General features: G+C 40.2%; 1 protein-coding gene across 7 annotated transcripts in view; it reads right to left on the reverse strand.

Annotated features, from left to right (window-relative positions):
* Nucleotides 1-414: 414 nt before the first annotated feature.
* NTNG1 (netrin G1) overlaps nt 415-23,624 on the reverse strand; it is a 334,650-nt gene continuing 311,440 nt past the window's right edge. For all 7 annotated transcript variants that reach the window (XM_033434182.2, XM_033434176.2, XM_049700758.1 and 4 more), the window contains one exon: nt 415-4,622. In XM_033434182.2, the coding sequence (XP_033290073.1) occupies nt 4,390-4,622 (233 nt within the window). In that variant the 3' untranslated portion in view covers nt 415-4,389. The remainder of the gene's footprint in view (nt 4,623-23,624) is intronic.

Raw genomic sequence — 23,624 nt, forward strand, 5'->3', positions numbered from 1 at the left:
TTGATATTTCTTGGAAAGAAAATTGAATAGAATCCAGTCCTGATTTCCTGAGGCAAAGAAAGAAAATTTCACAACCACATATTTGGATCCACACTCTAGGGGTGTTCCTTATCTGTGTTTTTCATTCCTATATGCCATTAAGGGTGCCCAATTAGATTTTCTAAAAAAAAAAAAAAAATCCTACAGTTTTACCTAGTTATTCAGATTGTTCTAAGATGAAGCTTAGTGGCTGTCACCATTGTCATCTTTCTTGGTAAAGACTGGGAATCAAAATGGTGGGTAAGAAATTCTAGTTCAGAAGCTGAAGTTCTAAATTGCATCAGATCATAAACAGATAGAATTCAATGCATAACAAATATATAGAACATGTAGTTCAAAGTTCTCACATATTCTGTGGAACTCTCTGAGCAGATAAACTGTTAAATAGGTATTTTATTTAGTATTTAACAACAGGTGAAGTGCAACAACCCATTTCCCATATAACACAGAGCATCCCATCTCAGAATATGGGGTCCTTACCGCCCCAAAATACTGGATTATTGATGGCGGAGAGTGCAGATGATGGGACAAAAGATCTGATTTCAGGGTTTCCTCACAGCTGCCCCCAGTCCCTCCAAACGTTCTTATATTCAGTAAGGCCACAGGTTGGAGAAAAAGTGAAGTGGAGCATTAACTATAGGAATTGTTGAACTGTGACCGGTATGCCTTCTCCCAACCTGTACCTGGGTAAGTGATTTGACCCATTTAGTCATTTGACTCAAGGGCACCTCATGCAGTGTTCATCTCCAGGCAGACCCACCAGGCAGGGGCCAGGACAAAAGTACCAATGGAAGCCCATAGGCCACATGTCTAAATATTTAAAAGTTATACATCAAGCTAACATAGTGTTAAATAACACTATGTTCCATTCTGCTGTTTTAACACAAATACCTTCATAACAATCGGAAACCCAGGTATAGGTTTAGAATCTTTTAGATTGCTCAGAGTTCTGTACTGGACCCTGGCCCTGAGTCAGCCCTACTCTCTCTCCCACCTCTTAGCCCCTTCTTTTCTATCCCTGAGCTCTGGGTTTCACTGCAAGGAGCCTCTTCTCACTCGCGTGTGAATTCCCCAGCATATACTCCCAGGCCCAAGTCACTCATCTATCCATACATATTCACCCTTTGCCACCTCTTGCACTCAAGGATGTGCACTCATTATGCTGCCTGCCTTCAGGAGTTTGGACCCTCAGAAGAGGCGTATACACCCTAAAAGTAGGTGGAGGACAGAATTCTAGGTTCCTGGCTACTGAGACAAAATGGGAGGAGAGTCAGAATGGGCCCCACTAAGCAAGGGCTGCTCTTTTCTGGGACTAAAGTTCCCCCTCTACCCTGTGCACAGGCTCAGAAATGAATCAATCCCACATCATCACAGGGCAGTCTAATTCTGTTCCTATAAATACCAACACTTTCTATATAGCTGAACCTTGGGACAAAGATTTCTTTGAAGTTTTATGTTCATCAGAGGTGTTGATGGAAGAAATTGTATTTGTGGTAAAGTTGATAGATTAACCAATCCTAAGGGCTAATCCAAGTAGAGACAAAGCAAGAATTAGGACCTTAAATATGTGAACAATTTAGTATCCACTTTTCACCCCAATCCTGTCCTTAGACATAATATTGTAGATGGAACCAGCTTTGCAAGAATGCTAGAAAACAGCAGATGAATAAAATCTACTGATTTGGGGTTTCACCAAAGTAATACACCCTTTAGAAGAATTTGAGAATCCAGATTAAAAAGAACATTTCATTTCCATTTGTTATATACCTAAAAGTGAATTTATTAAAAGCAGGTCACATCACTTTAGGAAATTCAGAAAACTATATCTAAATACACTGAATGCAAGATATGCCTCATCAATTTAGATTCTTATAGCTTCATAAAGATAAAAGGCAGATGAATTGATTTAGATCAGGTCTTCATTAAATGTTAGAATTAGCTTTCAAATACCATGTATTGAAATGTGCAGTCTGATTCCTGAGCGTAGGGACAAAGCCATGAGTGGGTAATAATAAAGTGCATCATTGCTGGAAATAACACAGTCTACCTTTGGTTTGTGCTAATAAACTATAAGACAACTCCAATTTTAATATTAGAAATCCACCTCATTATAGGTAATCTCAAACTGTATGTTATCGGCATTTTCATGTGTAGTCTTTGGTGAGCCTGAAATATAATTTGCTGTTTATGCTTCTAATGTAAATCTCCAGTTTCTGGTTGGCCACGCCGGCACTAAGCCAGAGCTCTAATTTATTTCTATCTTTTCTTATTTCTTACATCAAAAGAGACTGTGGGTTTGAATAACAAACATTCAATCGACTTAGACGTGGGATGGCAGGCAGCACAGGCGTTACCTGTTTACCTTTTATTGCCTTCTTTGAATTGGTTTTTCTGGGAACAAAACCAATAAGACACACTGTTCCTTAGTCTAGTTTTTACCGAGGATATTTGTCAGAAGACTCCCGCTACCCCAATTTCAGCAAAGAGTGGCGGGAGGGTGAAGAATTCAGACTGGAAGTGGGCTTCTGACCTAACACCATCATAGGCTATTGCTCTACCAAGTCATGTAAGACTTCACTGTCCTTCAGACTCTGGCTTGGGCTGTTAATTGTTTTTGATGCCAGAAGATGCTGCTGCGAACACATTTGTAACCTGTAGGACAACAGTGTGCTGGGAATGGAATACACACTGTTTTAGTCACTTTGAAACTTTGCAGTGCTTCTCCCCTCCTCTCCCTGCCTTGCTGTTTTGCACAGTAATTGGCCTAATAAAAGGCAGAAACAAGAATTGATTACACCTTGGGCAGTACTTAAAACAAACTTTATTCTCAGGAACAGCAGTTATGTCTACTTGCTGCTGTATATTTTGATATTTCTGTAAATACTTAGTCTGAATATATTCAAAGTCAAATTGCTAATCACTCAATTTCCCTGCGACTTTCCTGGTTCCCCAGGTTGCCTCTTATGATACTCCATGTAAACACTGTAATTGGAAAGATACATAGATCAGCATCCCTAGAGTCACATGATCACATCAATCTGTGAAAATAGCATGACTTAAAAATAAAAGTCTCTTAGTACTCTGCCAACAGGCTTTGGCATAATCTTGGCAATCACTTAGATTTTTTTCTGTTATAATTTTTCCCAAGTAGAAATAGTCTCATATTTTGCAGAAGTTGTCCAAGCTAGTGAACACCAATCCACCTTTCTGGTTACTAAATTCATCAGCTGAGTGTATTCAGTCCACACAGAAATCAGTAAAGCGAGTGTGAATCTGCTTGGTGGCTGCTTCTTTCATCTTAAGAAATCGCAATACAAATTCCTGAAATCGTTTATGCAGGAATTTTTATTCTTTAAACCTTCCAGTGTTAAAGCAACAAGAAAACACTTAGAATGTCCTTTGGTGGAATCTTATTACACTTGTTATATATGTAAACTGATATTCTTTGATGCCAGCAAGTTCGTTGCCCTTACAGAGAAATCTCTGCACAATGAAACAAAACAGAAGGAAAGAGGACAAAATAAAATGTCAGTCTTTGCTGATTTGAATTAGATACATTAACAGATTGTCTGGTAACACAAATTGGCAAGAATACAAAAAATCTACATATTACAGTATTTCAAGAAAAATAACTTCATTTGAATACAAAAGGATAGATACACTTTCTCTTTTTTCCTACAGCCACTCTTGGACAGTGGATGTGTGCTAGCACTGGGTGGACCCAGTGCTGCTAAGATATACGGGGTACGACTGGCTTGAGCTTTTGAAGGGGGGCTGTTACACATGTGCATTACTAACACCAGACAAAGAAATCTTTCAACCAACGAGGGTTACAGAGCAACGTTCACCAAAGCACAGGTTGGAAGGGGTTCAGGGACTGAAGCAGGCCAATATGGCAGCTTGTAACACACTTCCTTAGACCCACAATGCACTGCCAGCAAAGGATGCTTCAGTTTGGTTGGTTCACACACGGGGCCGGGTGGTGCGTGGGGCACACCACGTGCGAGTAGCCAATGTTTTTAGGTTGGTTGATTTGCTGTTGTTTTTCTGTCGTTCCTTTCGGGGGGCTGTCACAGCCTTTCCAATCGGCGATAAGCTCTGCAGCGGGCAATGTGATTTGCAGGGATACTATCAGCAGCTGCCAACGCCTCTGGAGTCAGAAATTACCAGTCTTGACTCCGGTGTGCTGTCCACGGCTGTTATATATGGCTTAGTTCAGTTGGGCCTTCTTAGTTTGTACACTGTGTTTGAGTGGGGGGGTCTGAGGGTGGGTTTCCTATGTTAGTAGCAAATGCTGGGGCTGTGTTTGCTTCCCCACGGCCAGACCCATCTGGTGGCTGGACGCGCCGCCTAGATCGCCAGGGGGCCGGCTGTCCCCAGCAGAGCGGCCAGCGGCAGCAGCAGCGCGGGGGAGCCGCGCGAGGGCGCGCCCTGGCCCGAGTCGGAGCCGCAGCTGCCCGATTCCTCACACCGCAGCTTCTCGCACAGGATGCCCGTGTACGCGGCGGGGCACAGGCAGCGCACGTTGTTGTGGCACGTCCCTCCGTTCTGGCAGTGCAGGAGCTCGTTGTCGCAGACATTCGCTGCAGAACGAGGGAGGGGGGCGCGGGGAGGAGAAGCAGAATCAATTTAAGTTCATCTGCTACATCATGTTTTCAGCTTTAAAAAACTCTCTTATCGATCTTGTGCTCCCCCCTCCCCTCCGCAAACTAAGCATGTGACTCCAATTTCCAAACAAATGTAGTCTGCTGCCCTTGTTTTGATCATATTAATTCTTTTCATATAGATTTTTGCTGCAATCTTGGATATTATCATTGTCCATTTCAGGCTATCAAATACAAAGCAATGTGATACTCCTGGTTTGGCAGTATCTTCTCTTCATGGAACTGGGACCTGTTGTGACCTCCAGGGTGTTTCAAGGATAGTGCCTGATACAAGAATGCAGAACTTTGAGGCCAGATGAATGGAATTAAAATGCAAAGCAGTATTGCTAAAATGACCGAGAACCTCTAAGGGGTGGGCCATTCTCCCTGCAGGTGATTCCAGGGCTGCATGCAGGAAGGCAGGAGGAACCCACGGACAAGCACGGGGCAGGGGGCAGGCAGCATGCTCCCGGTGAGGCAGCAGGCAGATCCGAAGAGAGAAAGCTTTTCATGGGAGGAATGTGAGGAAGAGCAGTCCCATCTGCCCCTAACAGCCTATTCGGATATTTATTGCCTTGTAAATATAGCAAGTAGAGTCCAAGGTTACCTTGATTTCCAGGAATAATAATAAATGCAATGGTGAAACCCTGATTATCAAAATTTCACTGTGTCCATCAATTTACAGAATCAGTTGGAATAAATCAAGCAAGCAATTTCAGATACTAAAATTCATTCACAGTCCCTGTCATGTAACTTGCATCTCTAATCATTTCTTATTCATTCAAAAAACTAGTTATCCTGATTAATTCAATGTCTCCTATTATTTTAGATAATCAAGGTTTCACTGATTTAGCAGAATGATAAATAGAACACACAGAAATTAAAACAACACCAAAGAGCAAAAAAGCCAAGAACACTTGCCAGCAACATATGCTGCTTAAGCACTTAATATATAGAACCACTCTGGAAGGGGTGGGGGGGACAGGGCACAGAGCAGAAAAAGTAGCTTCTTATAAATTATAACATTCTTCATTTTTTAAAAATGTCATAGTCAAATTTCCCCAGGGATACCACATGAATTAAACACACACACACACACACACACACACACACACACACACACACACTTACTATTACTATCAAGTGTAAAGTATTTAAAAAACCCTCATCTCCCAAGTAATAATTCAATAGAGAATATTGCCTTGTCCATTAATTATGTTCAATAGTATGTCACCTTCAAAAGAAGCTTCTTAAATGCAAACGTGCTAATGCTCTGTGTGCAAATCAGCTGAAAAAAGATGGTGGTGGATGCTCACAGGGTTAATAACAAAGTGCCCTAAACAGGGCCCTATTTTCCCACCTTCCACAACGATTCCTTGGCGACCTCTAATATAGTTGCATAATGGATTGGTATAATTAACAAATGTACCCACATTTGCTATCTGTAAATGTTACAAGTGACTATTAAGGCCTATAAATCCTTCAGGCTCAAAATATTGATATACAAGGTAGTGTTTCAGGGGTTCTAATGATTATGTAAGCTACTTCTCATTGGGTGGCTTAGAAACCATGAATATTAGGCCCAAATTATAGTATTTTATGAGTCATGGTTTAAAATGTCAAGATCTGTAGCTTTGAGGCAAAGTGTACGAGGGTAGAGTGGTTAAATTCATGGTCAAAACTGACAAAAAGCCTCTTTTTTTGGTGGTTGTTAATTTGGAAAGCATACATAGGTTTTCAGGATTTTGTTTTGCTTACACTTTAGGAAATATCTGTTTAATTGGGGCAACATGGAATAAACAGATCCAAATAACTGTTTCCATTTAAAGTTAAAGATTCTCAGCATTTCTTGTTCCAGGCAGCAGATAGCTGAATGGGATATTTCCTTTCATTTGGGCACTACACATAGGGAAGTATTGTTTCCATCAATATCGATAATTGCTTGCCTTGAATAATTGAGAAGGAATCGATAGTTAATTAAATATCACTCCCCTTAAGGAAAAAAAAAAGCTATTTTTCTTCTTCTTGGACCTGAATGTAAATCAGTTGTTGAACAGAGGTTTCTTTTTTTCAAGAAGCTTGTGATTAAGTTAAAATTCAATACCTTTCCTACATTTAAATAATCTACTACTTGATGTTGATGACTGTGAGAAATTTAATAAATATTCAAGGACCAGATGTAACCCAGGATTAATAATCACATCCGTTGGGGTAATATGTTTTCTGTAAGAGATAAGCAGAAAAAATGAAACCTGGAATATATTTAATTACTTTAGAGTTCACTTTAAGACACACTACATTTGGTCTCTTGATTGTGCTATTCAACAAATACAGAACTTTACCATATGCACCGATCTCTCTGTTGGAATCATGTGCTAGAAGTACATCTAAACCTAACTACAAATCTTACCTGCTATTCATAAACTTATGCTCCACCTTCATGTCATTTTGAATCAAATTTGTGGTGCTTAATGAATAAACTAGGTGGTTAACAAATATCACTGAGCTCTTCTTCAGCATATGAAACCTTGTACTGACCACCATGAAAAAAATAAAAGAAATAGAAAGCATGATCTCTGCTCTTATAAGGTTCACATCTGGTTGGGAAGATAAAATATATATAAGAAATAATCTAATATTAATTTTATTAAAATGCTTTTATCATTTCCATCCAGCTCAATCAACATCTGCTGTGTGCCAGGTGCCCTGCTAGACTGTATGGTTGTAACTCTGCCTGCCCTAAAGGAGCTCACAGTTTTGCAGAAAACAAACAAATGAACATACACAGAAGTAATTATGATACAATATTAAAAAAATACTATAAAGAAAGTATTTGCCAACTGTTAGGGGACCTCAGATGCTGGTATAAATAATTATTTGGGGGAAGAGTAGAGAAGACTATAGAAAGGAGATTGTATTTGAACAATGACATGCATCAGGCAGATATTGGTAGAAAGAACATTATGGGTGGGGAAACTGCATCAGTAAAGGCAAGAAGACGTGAAAATACATTGTGCTAGTTATTAACCACTTGTCTCGCAACTCTAAATCCACCTTTCCTTCTGTTGTTGAGGCTGAAACCCTGCAAGCTGTCTCCTGGTTTCTTCCAACAGGGCGCACTAGAGGGAACAGAGAAGGTAGGAGGAAGGAAGCAGAGATTTCCCTTTTCCTGATTCATGGCTCTTCCTAAGAGTATTGCCCCACCAATGGCCCTACATCCCAAAAGCAGCAGTTGGTTCTGGGGCTCAGCCTTTTCAGAACCAGTTTCAATCTCACCCTTAGAGGTTTCTACACCAACCTGGCAGCATTCCTTCTCTAGAGGTTTGAGCCCCAGCTCCAAGGGGCCCCTGCCTAGCATTTCAGAGGTAATAGCAGCAGCCAGGCATTACCCCTCCTAAGAGGTACAGGTCCCACATCTGTGGAGTCTCTCCTCCAAACTGTTAGTTTCTTTCTCTTTTTAATCATTAATCAGTGGTTATTTATTGATAAATCACTTATAGATAGAAGTGAGAGGATTATCCATGAGGTCTTTTGTGGTGGTTGTTTTGTTTTTCTTTTTAAATTTTATTTATTTATTATATAGCAGGTTCTTATTAGTTACCTATTTTGTACATATTAGTGTATATATGTCAATCCCAATCTCCCAATTCATCCCACCACCCCCCCACGGCAACCCCCCCCCACTGCTTTCCCCCCTTGGTGTCCATACGCAAACTGTTAGTTTCTAATAACCCCATCATCTTTCCTGTAATTCCTCAGTCCAAGAGAGATAACTGCTCCCTACTTACACAGTTACTATCTCTGTGTTATTTCAGTGTCCTCTTCTCATGTTTAAATTCTAAAGCACCTGTTTAACCATTCCCCTTAGTAAATTCTCTCTCTCCGTTGAAACACATAGTGTGGGTTCAGTTTTCTCACTGGAGCCTGGGAGACACATGGAAAATGTTGGTGAATGATGAATGAGGAAGGAATGGCATGGCCTGGATCTGAAGGTTCTATGTAACATTCTACAGAGTTTAGATAATAGGCAGTGGGAAGCTGTCAAAGACCTATGGGCAGGGTGGTGACTTAAAGGGGGAGAAAAGGTGAGGCTAGACCTGAGAAAGGACAGGCTGGAGGCAAGGTGACCAGATACTTCAATAGAATAGGCTTGGTCTGGGTTAGAGCAATGGGGAGAAGGAAGAAGGAACAGATTTGGAGACAGGTTATTTGAAATAGGTAAGAGAGAGTCTGAGGTTCCTGTTTTTGGCATTTGGATGCATCATAATGCAATTTATTAAGAAACGAAGATTGGAGGAAATGTTTGGTCAGAAAAGAAAATAAACTTTTTTTTGGACCTATTGACTTGGAAGGATCTGTAGGCTCTTCTGCAGGGGTCTTGTTATTAGCTGGAAAAACTAGTTAACAGTTCAGGAGGTAGTTCATCTTGGAGATACAGATTTGGAGCAGGGGTGATGGTGGTCATTGTTACAAAAAGTGAAGAGAAAGGAATAGAAGACCTCATCCTGCTAGAATATAGACTAAGTCAAAATGAAGACTGCAGCCAGAACCCTGAAGAATATCAGCATTTAAGCCATAGGCAGAGAAAGAAAGACCAGGAATGATGCTGAGAAAAAAAGATGTCAACAAAATGCAGTGATGAAATGAAGTTATAAAATTAATCATAGACGTCTTCCTGCTGTGGTTGGCTGTATCTAGGAATAAATAGACGGGAAGAGTATGCGAGGAAGGGCACTTTGAGCTGGATCAAGGAAATACGCAAAATAAGCATTGCATGCTCTTGATAGAATCTGGCAGAAGGGATTTTAGAATAGAGAAAGGATTGGAGGAATTTGAGGAATTAACATTTAATAGAGGTCTTTGGTTGTCAGTCTAAAGTAGTAGTTTTCAACAGTGGATGAATTTTGTCTTCCAGGGGACATTTGACAATGTCTGGAGATGTGTTTGTGTTGTCACACCTCGGGGGAGGGCATGCTACTGGTATCTAGTGGGTAGAGATGCTACTAAATATCCTGCAATAAACGGGGCAGCCTCCTCCCCTGCCAAACAAAGAATTACTCCTCAATTAATGTTGGTGATAGAAGGTTGAAGGTCTGGATCAGGGTATCAGCCACAGCAAAGAAGATAAGCAGTTGTCCTTATGTATATTGGGGAAAGGAGAATGAAGAGGCCTTGGTGACTTTAGATCAGAGAGAGTGAGTTTTCAGGTGTAGAACCATAGGAATTAAGACGAACGTAGTACTCAAAGCTGAAATATAAGAGCAGATTATCTTCCTGGGGGAGTTAAATCAGAAGACTGGGATCTAAATGGTCTAAGACAGACCACTTAGTATTGCTCACAATTAAAGAGGAACCAAAATCACCCTTGTCATGTAATTAATCCTACCTTGCTCTGATAGAAGTAGTAAAATCAAAGCTTGAGGAAACTTCAAAAACTATCTAGACAAGCTCTAGACGAGGAAACCGAAAACAAGGGTAGCTCTAGATCTAGCATCCAGGTCTCCCAATTTACAGATTACTGCTCTTCACATAGAAGAGAACAGTCAGGAGAAATGCAGTGAATGTGCTGCACAGTGTGAAATGCATTCTACGCTCCCCAAGACAACATAAGTAACTCCTCTGTAGCTCCTCAGTAGACTTTCATTTGTATTGACCAACTGATCTGTTTTCATACCACACTGGGCGGAGGGCTTTGTTGATAGCATTAAATTTCACATCTTCTAGAGTTCCAACACATTCTGGCAGAGCTCCAAATACAAATCAGCTCATACATAAAATACCAAAAATATCAAGGTCTAGCTTGGGAAAGGCAAATATGTTGCATATGCTTTGATTTCCTCTTCCTCTATGTAGAAAACATAGCTACTTAATCATGGCATTCTCTTGCACTAAACTTCAGAATTCCTTTCAACACAAGGTTCTGTAATAAGAACATTTTGTATTCTATTACAAGCTAATCACTAAAAGGATGTCGCCTATAAGTTGAAGTTATACATAATGGCCCATCTCTGGGAACCCTGCCTCCCAGGTAATGAGCGTTAAGCTAAAATACCTTTGTTTAGCTCGCAGGAAATATCCTGACCAGGCCCACCTGTGAATAACCACAGGGAGGAAGAAACGAACACATCCGTTCCAGAGGCTGACCAGAACCAGGAAATATTTGACTTTACTCCCTCCCCTTTTAGAATAAAAGAAGCCGGAATTCTAACACAGGCAGGATGGTTCTTTGGGGCATGAGTCCACCATCTTTTCAGTTTGCTAGCTTTCTGAATAAAGTTGCTATTCCTTGCCCCAACAGCTCCTCTCTCGATTTATTGGCCTGTTGTGTAGCAAGCAGTATGAGCTTGGACTTGGTAACAGTTTCAGGCATTTACCACCAGGTGATAGAACTGGCATGAGGATAAATACCCATTTACAAAATCCTGGCATTATCTCCATTTCATCTTGCATAGCATTGCAGATTAAAAATCCAACTAGGGATTTCTACCCAATAAGCACTTCGCAGTTATCACTTCTTTATTTGGTGCGCTTCAGTGTGGATTTGCCTCAAACTGAAAACGCTGACCTTATTTTGTTAAGTACTTACATTAAGCATGTCCCGATTATTTCTACGTTGCTTTTGACAAATTAACAATGTGCTATCTCAATAAATAGTGAAGGTTCATTTTTAAATCTCTTACACAAAACTTGATCTAGTATTGGATACAAATTGTTATTTGCTAGACACAATTCTTTTTATTATAATAAAATATAATCCTTAGATACAGAAAAAGCTAATACTACTTTGGTAATAGCTTGACTATATTCTAAAGGATCATTTTACTATTGATAGAAATAAATTCATTATGGTGTGTCCAATATCACACCATATATCCTATAATCCCATGATGTTTCAAAATTAGGAATGCTTTCAAACCAAGATAATCTGTGGCCCTTGATAGATAAGGTTATAGTATTAATGTTAGACCCAAACAGAGTTATGTTGCAAAAAGATGAAGTGTGGAACCCTGATGCAAAGGCTGAAGTCAGCAAGCTCTGATCATAGCTTCAGTAAGCAAGACACCATAGTAGACAAATAAACTCCCACAGTTGCTACAAGTTTATAAAAACACTAGGAATTTTCACAGTGAAAGAATAGGGACAAGCAGCATTTCTTCCTCCTTCTTTCACTTCTTTTTATTTTTCTTCTAGGTTGGATAATGAGAGTCACAGGGATGTGGCTAAATCATTTGCTCCTTCAACTTTTTTTTGTAAGTTTCTTGATTGCCATTCATTTTTGCCTCTTCCTAAACTGCAAACTATTGTCAAAATGTGAATTATAAGACCTTGATTCCTTTTCCCTCTATTAGTCCTTTCTGGAAGGTATGGAAAAGCAGACTTAGAGAGGGAACCAAAATGTGCAAAGAGGGCACAAGCCAGGACTTAGTATAGCTACTTGTTCTATTCTTCTTTTCTTTTATGACCTGAAGGGTCACTTATTCCTGTTATAGTCATGATAACCCATTACATTACCACAGGGAAGGTTTCTTTCTTCTCTTTGGGTCTTGTTCAAAGCTATACATTTAGGTTTGCCCTGTCAGTGAGCTGCTAGGCTTGAGCAATGCTGGGTCTGTATTTATAGACTTGAAAGTTTCTCTTTTTGGCTTTGTCTCCTGCACTTCAAGGAATCGAGGCAATGTGTTACCATGACAGCCTTCCTTGATGGCTGTATTAATAAAGTGACCTCTACCTTCACCACCTGAAACAAGCCTAGGATTGCTGAGGGAAAGATGTTCCAAATGTTCCCGTCCTTTTCAGAGAAACGTCAAAGAGCAAATAACCTCCACGAAACAGGCTAATAACAAAGGCATGTGTGCAACATTCAGTTCTGATTTAGGCATTTGAGAGTCTGTGGCAGGGAGATGAAGAGCTGTGATTATGACCCATTTATTCGGCCTTGGCGGCTGTTTTACTAAGTTGTGAGATGTGAGAGGTAAAACTGAACCTACAGGTTAGCTCCTAGTATAGAGAAGAAACTTTATAGACTGTTGTCTAATGGCCTTTTGGGGAATTCTAGGTACATTTTTCCTATCTTTTCTTACTTATGTCTGGCCATGATTGGGGATATGGCTTAGTGGTAAAAAACACTGATTAAGAGTCATAAAACCTGAGTTCTAGTCGTCACTTTGCTGTAAGGCCTTGGACATAACACGAAACCACTTAGTGACATCTATCCATTCATCCATCCATCCATCCATCCATCCATCATCCAATCAGGTACTGTTCTAGATGCTGGGCCCACAGCGTGAGCCAGACGGGCCATGCAGATGCTTCTGTGGAGCTCACATTCTAGTGACAGCTATAAAGTTAGAGAAAGAGTTTGAAGTAGGTGTTTCTAAAGTTCTCTTGAGCTCTGTGATGTGCATGAATATTTCTCATGGAAAGCCTATCATCTTAAAAGGCAAAGAGTGAGGAATTCTTTCTCTTTTTCGTCAAATGCATGATAACAGTTGGACTTCTCCAGTATTGTAGTCCTGGTGATGACGTAGGTGGCTGTTTGTCTTGATCGGTTTTGCCTGCTGGTGCCCCACTGAACAGAGATAGTTTTTCTCCTCACTAAAAGCATGAGGTGGTATGAAGAGAATTAGGTGAAGAACTTGTGATTCAAGTCTGGTCTCTGTGGTTAATGGGCTGGGTGAACTCGGGGAAATCGTTTAACCTCTTTTGCCTCTCTTGCCTCACTTCTAAAGCAAGGATAATAACACTTGTCCTATTCACCGACCTCACAGTTGTTGGGAGCTTCAAGAAGAATTATGTGGTGGTGCTTTAAAAAATATAAAACACAACCTAAGTATACTTTGTTAATGTTCAATACCTTCCCAATCTCTCCTAATGCTAGAAGCTCAGAGTGGAAGAGCAGGGTGCTTAGTTTTACATCTGCCAGGATAATGAATTAATCACTACGATTCTAATGCAAGGTACTTGAAGTGAAAAGGAAGTAAATGTCCTCACTCAAAGACATCATCTGTATATGTCCTCTGTAGATATGAATCTTGAGACAGCACGGGGTCAAACATGCAGTTACTGAATATTTGAATTCAACTGCTGTGTACTTGCAAGGTCAGATTGGACCAGCAGTGCCTGTTTTCTCAAAGGTGACTTGTATACTTGCATTTAATGAGCATTCTCCTGTACGAATCAGAGTACATAAGGTGTGTTTTCAGAATACCAGGGGGGTACTGCCCCTTGGCCAACCTTTAGCTTCTGCGATGGTAAAGCAGGGGATACAGTATCTATCTAGACTGAAACCTGGGAGCCATTAAGCGAAAACATCCTTGCTTTCCTGCTCTCAACCTATACTCCTGTCTGTGCCTGTATCCATCATGGGACAGTGATGCCGGTGGCATGATCCCCGTGTGACAGCATCCAGCCTACTTTGTTTCAGTGTAATGAGGCCAAGAAGCAGAACTAAAGGGGCCGAAGGGAACAATGTGGAGCTGTCAGCAGGTGGTCAGACATGTCTGGGTAATCTAGTACAGCAGGTTCTGACATTAGAGAGCAGCCATTCTATTCTTATTCATCTAATAACAAAGCACTGATTATGGGAGTGACACTTGCTCTTGTCCAATCAAAGGAAATGCTACTCAAAACATCATAAGAAAGCCATATTCATTTGAAGGAGCCTATGCCTGCAGTATGCAGTAACCCAGCTAGCGTGAATGCAATAACAGGTGACTCGAATGCAGGAGCTAGAGGCACTGCCCAAACACCCCCCGAGTTTTTAGCTGTTGCAAACTGAAAAAAAACCTTTGCTGATGTTGAGAAATAATTAATTTGTTGAGAATCCCACAAGCCAAAGGCTGGGCACCTTTCCTAAAGCGATCTTTAATGATGTATTGAAATCCTATTTAGGTCAACACCTTCAAACACAGATGCAGGCAAGGTGCTCATAAAAACGGTGCTGAGAAATCACAGAGTTTCTCATCTGGTATCAGAAAATGCACTTGTCTAGTTTAATAAAAAGGTGCAACCTCTACTCTTTTGCCCATGGCGAAAGATGGCATTCATTGGGAGGCATAGTCACACACGATGGCAACATACATCAGGGTATAAACCACCATTTCAAAGTACATGTCATTATGTCAGAAGAGAAAGCAGTACAAATATTTATCTAGTGTGATCCCCAAAAGTACAGACATATACCTCTCCATGTACCTTTTGTAAAATAAACTTTAGAGAAAGTACTGGGACAGAGTCTAACGAAATGTGACCAGTGTTCATCTCTGGCTGGTAGGCGTGCAAGTGATTTCAGTAACTTTAATTTTCATCTTTATACATTTTACTCTTTCCAAATTGCCTGGAATAAATGTATAGTCCTTTGAAAATATTAAAAGTGTTAATAAAAAGAATTTTACTTGAGAAAATAAAAGTATCTTTTACTGAGATGATAAAGGTAATTTCAATAAATGAATCATGTGACCACATTTTGCCACATTTCAGTACTTGTTATTAATATGTATTTCTAGTCAAACTACCAATTATCTTAAATGTCTACAAAAACTATCTCAGGAAAGGCATAATCCTATAATCATACACAATCTTATACTCATACACAATCCTATACTCATACACAATCTATACTCATACACAATCCTATACTCATACACAATCCTATACTCATACACAATTCTACACTCATACACAATCCTACACTCATACACAATCCTATAATCATACACAATCCTATACTCATAAGAGAGACAAAGACACTAGGATTCATTGCCTTGCAGAACACTGTACAGCCTCAGGTGTGAAGGGAACCAGTAGGGTCTCCTGAGCTAAAGTGATCTGTAGCCCAAGGGCCATCTCATTGTGAACTAGTGCAGACTGATGCAAAATGAGGGGACATTTTTACATTTGAAGATCAAGCCATAGTGAGGACTGTAATTGAATTTCCCACCACCTTTCCAGTAGAGGGGCTCATAGTCAGATTTAACCTAAAGAAAGCATATTTCGTACTACTTGAGTTTGTGGGAGACTCATACCTGCTACACTTGTACATGTCTGCACTATATCTGTGACCTGTTCATTGTGGCTGTGTCATGAATATTCAGTCCTGTCCCTGGCACAAATAGATGCCTGATAAATATTTATTAAGCAAGTAAATAAAATTCATCCTTTGTTCTCTGCCTCCTTCTGAGTGGTGGATACAAATCTATTATTAGTAGACTGCTATCAATACAAGTGGATATACAGCTCATAGGTTGGAGAGCAGGAAGTAGAAGGAACTTTTCCTCGGTGGCCTCCTTTCAGTTTCCGTGGAGTGGGAGGTAAGGTTTCTGCTGAGCATGAGAGGCAGAGTTAAGCTGGGGTTAACTCATGCTCTGGAGTTAAGGGAAGGGATAGATATTTGGCGGGGAATGGGAGGAAGCTATCTAGGGACACACCGAAAAATCGCTGGTCAGCTTTGACATTGCAGCTCAGCTTGTGTGTCATGATTTGTTAGGGCTTCTCATAAGTGATTCCATAATGAAGAATATTAGCTAGAAGAGAATGGTGATTAGTTTGGGGTTTTTTCCTTTAATGATACAATATATGCTTTGGGAAGGGATGGAGGGAGGGGAAGAAGCAAGGGTAGGCAGATGAGTTAAAAGATCAGAAGCATTCCCTTCATGTTTCATTAGTCACAACGTATTACCTCTCACAATCTTGGCATTGTGGGTAATATGAAGGTAAAGAAACATGGCCCTGAAGGAACTTAGTGACATGTTTCTTTTAATTGGAACGTGACTAGTTAAATTTGGAAAACAGGCTAAAGGAAGGTGCAGATGGAGCTGTTCTATGTGGCACTGGGGTGGAGGTGAGAGATCATCATGGCACTTAGAAGAATGCAAGAAAAAGGACTTGGTGTTCTTTAAGAATTGTAAAAGAAAATCCATACAGCCCCATTCAATGCTGAAGACAGATCTGTAAAACAGTTCACATTCTGAGGAGGAGGAAGAGTCATACTACAGGCCTTTGATATTCGGCATTAAGATATTCAAGTGTCTGTGGCTGAAAGGAGATAATTGTGTCATTAATTCACATGCGCGGGTTTTTTTCTTTTTTTCTTTTTTTTTGGAGACAGAATTTCAATGCCTTTGAGCACTTTGTAAAGCTAAAATATAATTTGGGGTTCCTGTTTGTCGAGCTATAGCCAAATGTCTCCTTAGAGACTTAATTTTTCCTATATATGCTTGGCAGGAGTGTTCTAAATATGGTCTAAGCCCCCTTAGGATTTTTAAACAGCAGGGATATTTAAGTATGAAAAATAGCTACTGAAATCACACAGCAGTAAATTTCTTAATGATTTTTTTTCCCTGGGAATCACTGTAACTCACTCTGGTCTTCTGTGGCCTTGCTGTCACCATAACCACCTCCTGACAATGTCAAACCAAGTCTTGGGAGGTGATTTTATAATGTCAGGATGAAACAAAGCCATTTCCCTGTTAATGCCAACATCAAGGCAAAATGAATTGGTGTCAATAAATTCAAGGTGAGGAAAACAACATTATGGAATGAAGAGAATGTGCAAAATGATGATGAGTCATTTAGGGATGCCAGGATCCAAATAAAATGACTGCTAATTTTCAAAAATGCATTTGTCACTGCACTGGGGACCAGACATTTAAGTAATCTAAAATACATTAGTGAGGTTAGGAAAGGACAAAGGGGTTACAATTACAGACAAGTCATAAGCATACCTTTTCAATAAAGTCACAACGCACCATTGCCACTCACATTGTCTTTCCCCATTGTTAAATTCCTGAGACAGTCAAAATTTGAACTGCAAAGTTTAGTACTTAATTATTTACTGTGGTGGTATCCAGAAGTCTGGGTTCGAACACTGACATCACCACTCGTGGCTCTCCAATCTGAATTTCTGTGCCTCTGTTTCTTTATCTGTAACAGAGGCCATTTTACAGGGCTGTTGTGAGCATGAGAGATCATTCAACTCAATGATTATTATGAAGTGCTTTTTAAGTGCCAGGCACTGCTCAAAGTCCTAAAATAAAAAGACAGAATGGAAGAGCCACAGAAATAGTGTTTATTTTTATAGCTTCATGTATTTATGTCTCATTAGATAATGTAACTTCACAAAGTGGATGCTCTTGTGTCTTTCAGTTCATTTTCATCATTAATAATTTCAGCTTCTTTGGTGCTTAAATACTCTTTGATTTGAAAAAATATCATCTTTCAATACTATAGCCCCTTACATGAAAAAACAACGGCAATTTATTTAGTTTTCTTTAATGAAGAGGAAAACAGACAAAAGTCCTTATTAAAGAAAGTGTTTAGAAAAGACAGGGATGCTAGACTAGCTCAGGAGTAACATTAAGTAATTCTATGCAACATAACTTTTACTGAAACTAAACTTCAAACATGAGGCATTAGAAAGAGGTACTCAGAGTCCTTTCTCAACATTCAAAGGAATCCTTTCATAATTGATTAAGAAAATGGTATAGAGATGAGAATAAATCTATACAGTAGATGACATAAAAAGGAGGGAATGAAGTCACTGCAAGTACGTAGAAGGGTGTTTTAAGGCTTTTCCTAAGAAGAGCAAGGCTGTTGTATCTCAGGACAGAGGAGAGCTAGTTAGATGGACGTCAAGAGGCTAGCAAGCAATGTGTGGGAGCTTTCAGATAGAGTGGCAGAAAAAAAACCAAAACAAAACATTAAAAATTGGTTTGGATACAACTGGGAGGCTGTGAACATTATTTAAAACAGTAAAAAGATGTTAGTGCTTCTGTTTGAAGCGGACTAAGGCATAGCAAGGTTAGATGAAGCAGGGATGAATAAGATTTGGGTGGCTGGTTAAAGAGAAATCATATGATGTGCTTTGAAAATATCTTGTTCTAACACACTTCACTTTCTTTGACATCTCGAATTCTTATCTTTGAATATATATAATCTTTATATTAATAAAGAGTTATTATAGAATATAAGCTCTGCGAAGATAAGGATTTTGACTGTGTTGTTCCCAGTTGTATGTGCAAGCCCTGAAGAGTGCCTAGTATCCAATATCCAATGAGTACGAGTATTTTTGAGTGAATGAACAAGTGAATTTTATAGAAAAAATTCACATATTCCGTATCCATTGCTTCATTTCTTCTTCTAGAATACTTTCCCATGGTGTTTACTCTCTATCCCCTAAATCAAAGGGATTTATTTATTTATAGCACTTCTATTGCACAGAAGTGGTATAGCCAGATTGAGTTCTCACTCACAGCCTTCAATGCTTGCTAAATGGATAATTCTGAAGTCAGAATCCTCCACAATGTGGGGAGATCAGAATCTCCCCACTGTCTGCTTTCACTCCCCAGTATGAACTTGCTACTCCTGGCTAATCTATTCACTATTTTAAACACACACACACATACACACACAAAATTAAAATAAATTATAAATAAGAGGCTAGACACTTTTACATGTCATCTTGGAGAATATTTCCACTAACCTGGCAGGATAGGTACTTACTATTATTATTACCATTTCCATTTTATAGGAAACCAGTGGATCTTATCCAAGCCCCACCAGTGACTGAGTACAGCAGTAGGACTAGAACTTAAACTACTCTGACACCAAAGCACTGTCAGTGCCTGGTGCCTTCCTGTCCCTCGACTGCTGTATCCTGGCCTCTGAGATGGTGCCTCTGCTTCTGGCCTGTCCTTCCCTAAACTCCCCACGTATTTTTGAATGTCTAACTCATGGACAACACCCATGGCTTCTCTGACTCTTCCAGCCTTCAGACACCAGTTCTGCCTTTCAAACCTTATGGCAGATGATCTGGATCTAGATCTGGACATAGATATAAAGGTAAATATAATTTGGATGGCCTGGGTTTAAATCTTGCTTCCACCAAACACTAGCTGGGTGAGCCCATGCAAATCACTCGACCTACCTTTGCTTCATTTATAAAATGGAGATAACCTCATAGGACTGTTGTGTTGATTAAATAAATTAATTAAGACATATAAGGCAATTGCAACAATGCACGACATAAAGTCCCTCAGTAAATGTTAAGTTTTATTTGACTCTTCAAAACCTACAACAAACACTCCTTTTTCATGTGTATTTCTTATCTCCCCAACTAAAGCATAAGCATGTGAGGGCAGGGCTATTGTTGTCTTGTGCCTCGTTTCATTGTCTGCACTGAGAAACGTGGTGCTCAGAGCAGGGGGGCAATCTATAAACATTACTTCCTGAGGGTAGCAGACATCACTTTGTGTACTCGGCCATCTTTTGTCTTTGTATTCTAAGCATCTATACTATTTTCTGGTACATAAGAGGAAATTCTTCATGATGTTTCTTCTAGCGATTTCTGCATTCCTAAGATCATGTAAGAGTTAAATCGGTCCTGAGAATAGAACTGAAACAAATCCGAGTTTCATTACTAACTCCAAGTAGTGGCTTCAGACAAGTCCCTTAGCTTAGCTTTTAACACCTTTTGTTTCTGTTCCTTTTGTCATGGAGCTAAGGAGAGCAGCTGGGCAAGAGGGGCAAGGAGGACAGGGAAGGAGGGGAATCATGGAATTGGGTCGATCGGGAGAGAAATACCCATAGAAACCTACCTGGAGATGCGGCGCCAAGTGGGGCTGTCTCCAGCTCTGTTTGTTTCAGAGTTATGGATCACATTTGAAGTTTAAAACCTTCAAGATCTTAAGCTGAACTGTTTCTTGGATTTAGCTCCTATCCAGGCTATTTCACTCCAAGGATCAGAAGGATGAATGACTCCCATGTGCTCCCCATAAAAGAGCACAGAAGGGTGAACAGGCCACCCCACAAATTTACATTCATACTTGTCCTGAGGCCAAAGCTAAGACCTTGATTCAAACGAAAACGTTTCTTGTCACTGGCTGTGCTGCTTGGTATGCCGTGTGATCCCACATGGATCGTCTTATCTGGTTTTATCTTCTAGCATTCTAATTGTTTTGTTCCATGTAGGCCTCTGGTTAATCTAAAGTTCTATGCTCTCATTCACCCCTCTTTCCCTGGATTCCTGCTACCTATCACTAATGCATTAGACCTTTTATCTGTGTCCAGTCACTCATTTCTATGCAGTGCTTGCTTTTCACACCAGGTGTCCCTAACTAGTCAGATCTTTTGAATATCACTTTAGCCTATTAAGGTCTGTTTCAGATACATCTCCAACCTGTTCAACCGGGCAACTCCTTTGTGCCAATGATGTTGCTGGTTATACATTTTTATGCCTCTTAAATCAACCTACAATGTTTAAATGCTCTAGTCAAAAGGCTAGCCTATGTCTGGCCTAGCTTAGTCAAGACAAAGCAGGCCAGTTTATTCACAGACTGCAAAGAAAGGAAAGACTCACAGAGGTACGGGTGGGCAATGAGGTTTTTAGAGTGTGGAAGGATGATGTCTCTGCTTACGTTAAGTAGAAGAGAAGAAATGTAATTCACAGGATGTTAAGTTGAAGGTAAGTTAAGTTGCTTTAAACTTGAATACTGAAGCCATTAACTTGCTGCCACTCATTGCTTTCATATTTCCAAAATAATGATGAGAAGCCTCTTTTTCATAGTTTAAGAAGGAAGTACATAATTTCAAAATAACCCTAAATCTCCCAAATCCATCAAAATGGAAATGTATCTAAAAATGAATACATTGCATTTTTACTGTATTGTGGGCATTTGGCAATTTTTAGGGTTACTGATGACGTGAAGAATAAATAAGTCCTATGATTTGGAAGTGACTCCTAAGGACATAACCAGGCTCTTGTATAGACGAGGTAGCAAACTGCTTGAAAAAATTCTCTCAAAACACAAGTAGATTTTGGTTCTTGAAAATTTTCTGATGAGAACTCTTAGACTTTCTTTTGATAGAATGCTTAACTACCTAAAAATGTTTTAATTAATATTACAGATTATTCATTTACTGTTTTAAATTCATCCATTTTATTTTCTGAGAACAAGTATAAAAAAAAAGAAACAAAGGTACCATGAACTGAGATTGTGAATTATTTTTCCTAGCATTACATAACTAATGTGATGAAAGTTTATGGCAAAAGTTCAGTCAGGGAAGAAGAATGATGCCAAAATTTTGAGGTAAATGAATTGGTATGACCAAGTTATAAACGACAAGAGATAGATCTGTTTTTGAATGCTAATATCAATAGATCCTTAACTATACTGCCAAGAGCAATCTTGTGAGAATAATGGGAAAAAAATCGAATGACCACATGAAAAAAGTAAAGGATTTGCAGTGATTTCCAACCTTCATCAGTTTATTTCCTAAGAAGCACATAGTGAATTCATGTTGATGATGGGTACTTGCCTAGTGACATCAAAATGTCTTATCAATACATGCTAACTAGACCAGGAATCTAGCTGGGAACATTCTTGAATAGAAACCAGTCAAGGCACAAATGAAGACTTGAGCTGGCAGTGGGAAAGCAAGGGAGAACCTCCTGGCTTGTTTGATGATGAAGCTAAGAGAACTGGAATTAGCCTGGTATAGTTGGTCTCTCACCTATTCTTTTTTTTTTTTTTTTGCGGTACGCGGGCCTCTCACTGTTGTGGCCTCTCCCGTTCTGGAGCACAGGCTCTGGACGCACAGGCTCAGCGGCCATGGCTCACGGGTCCAGCCGCTCCACGGCATGTGGGATCCTCCCAGACCGGGGCACGAACCTGTGACCCCTGCATCGGCAGGCAGACTCTCAACCACTGTGCCACCAGGGAAGCCCCTCTCACCTACTGAAATGCTGTGAAGACTACTACTTTTCGTCTGTTTCCTTCTCTACCAAAGAGAATCAAATACTAATCAATTATAAGGCATCCATGTGGTAAGGGCAATAGAAAACAGAAAAATCACATCTCTGTTGCAGACGCCTCAAAATTTAGATTTAATACTGAGTGTCTCAGCAAAGGCAGACACAGACTATACAATAGGTCCTTAATCCATTCATTTTTCTTACGTACTTTGCTCCCAACCTAGTCCAAGCCACTAACACCTCTCACCTGGACTACTGTAGTCCCTCCCTTGCCCCTTCTACAATCCACTGTCCACACAGTAGCCAGAATTATTATTTTTAAACTTAAGCCCCCATATCATGCCACTCTCCTGCTTGACTTCCACTGCACTTAGAATAAATGCACACCTCTTGTCCTAGCCCTCAGGGACCTGTGATCTGGTGCATATCCATCTCCTTCTTTTACCTCATCTCATGCCACCTCCCTGTCACTCACTGTTCCAGTCACACTCGCTTCTTCCCATTTTCTGAACTGGCCAAGCTCCTTTCTGCCTTCTGGGTTTTTCAGGAGGTGTTTCCTCTGCCTGGAATACCCTTCCTCCACAACTTTCCATGGTGGGCTCTTGCTTGATACTCAGGTCTCAGTCAAAGGGTTAACTTCTCAGAAAAGCGTTGGCTGACTGCCAGTCTCAAGTGGTGTCCGCCTGCCCACTGTTTATTCCTTTCCTTGTCTCCCACCTGCCTCCCACCAGCTCATGGGCTCTTGAGAGCAGGGTCTATGTTTGTCTTCTTACCACCATATTCTCACCCAGAGACTGTGCCACCCAGAACAGCGCCTGCCACAGAGTTCATGCTCAATGCACATTTATTAAATAAACTGAAGCCTTCTATGGCTTGTTTCACCCAGCATCCTTCCTTTATGGGCCTAAAAATAGGGCAGGGATAATGGATTGTGTGGAAGCTTTCCTGGCTGGGATGGATTTTAATTGCTTTTCTACCCCAGGATTAGATAAACTCTTCTGACCTTCTGGTCTCTAAGCCGTGATGATAACTAGAGAATACAATTAGCACCCCAATGCATTGGCTGCCAGACCCTTAGAGTTAAATATCACGGGACGTGTCACAGCAGTGTTGTTTCATGCAGACTTGCTCCAGGGGAATATTATGCACTTGGCAATCCAGCAGAAAATTCCCCTCAGAGAAAGAATCGTTCC

This window comes from Orcinus orca, chromosome 1 (assembly GCF_937001465.1).
Source record: "Orcinus orca chromosome 1, mOrcOrc1.1, whole genome shotgun sequence".
NCBI classification, from domain to species: domain Eukaryota; kingdom Metazoa; phylum Chordata; class Mammalia; order Artiodactyla; family Delphinidae; genus Orcinus; species Orcinus orca.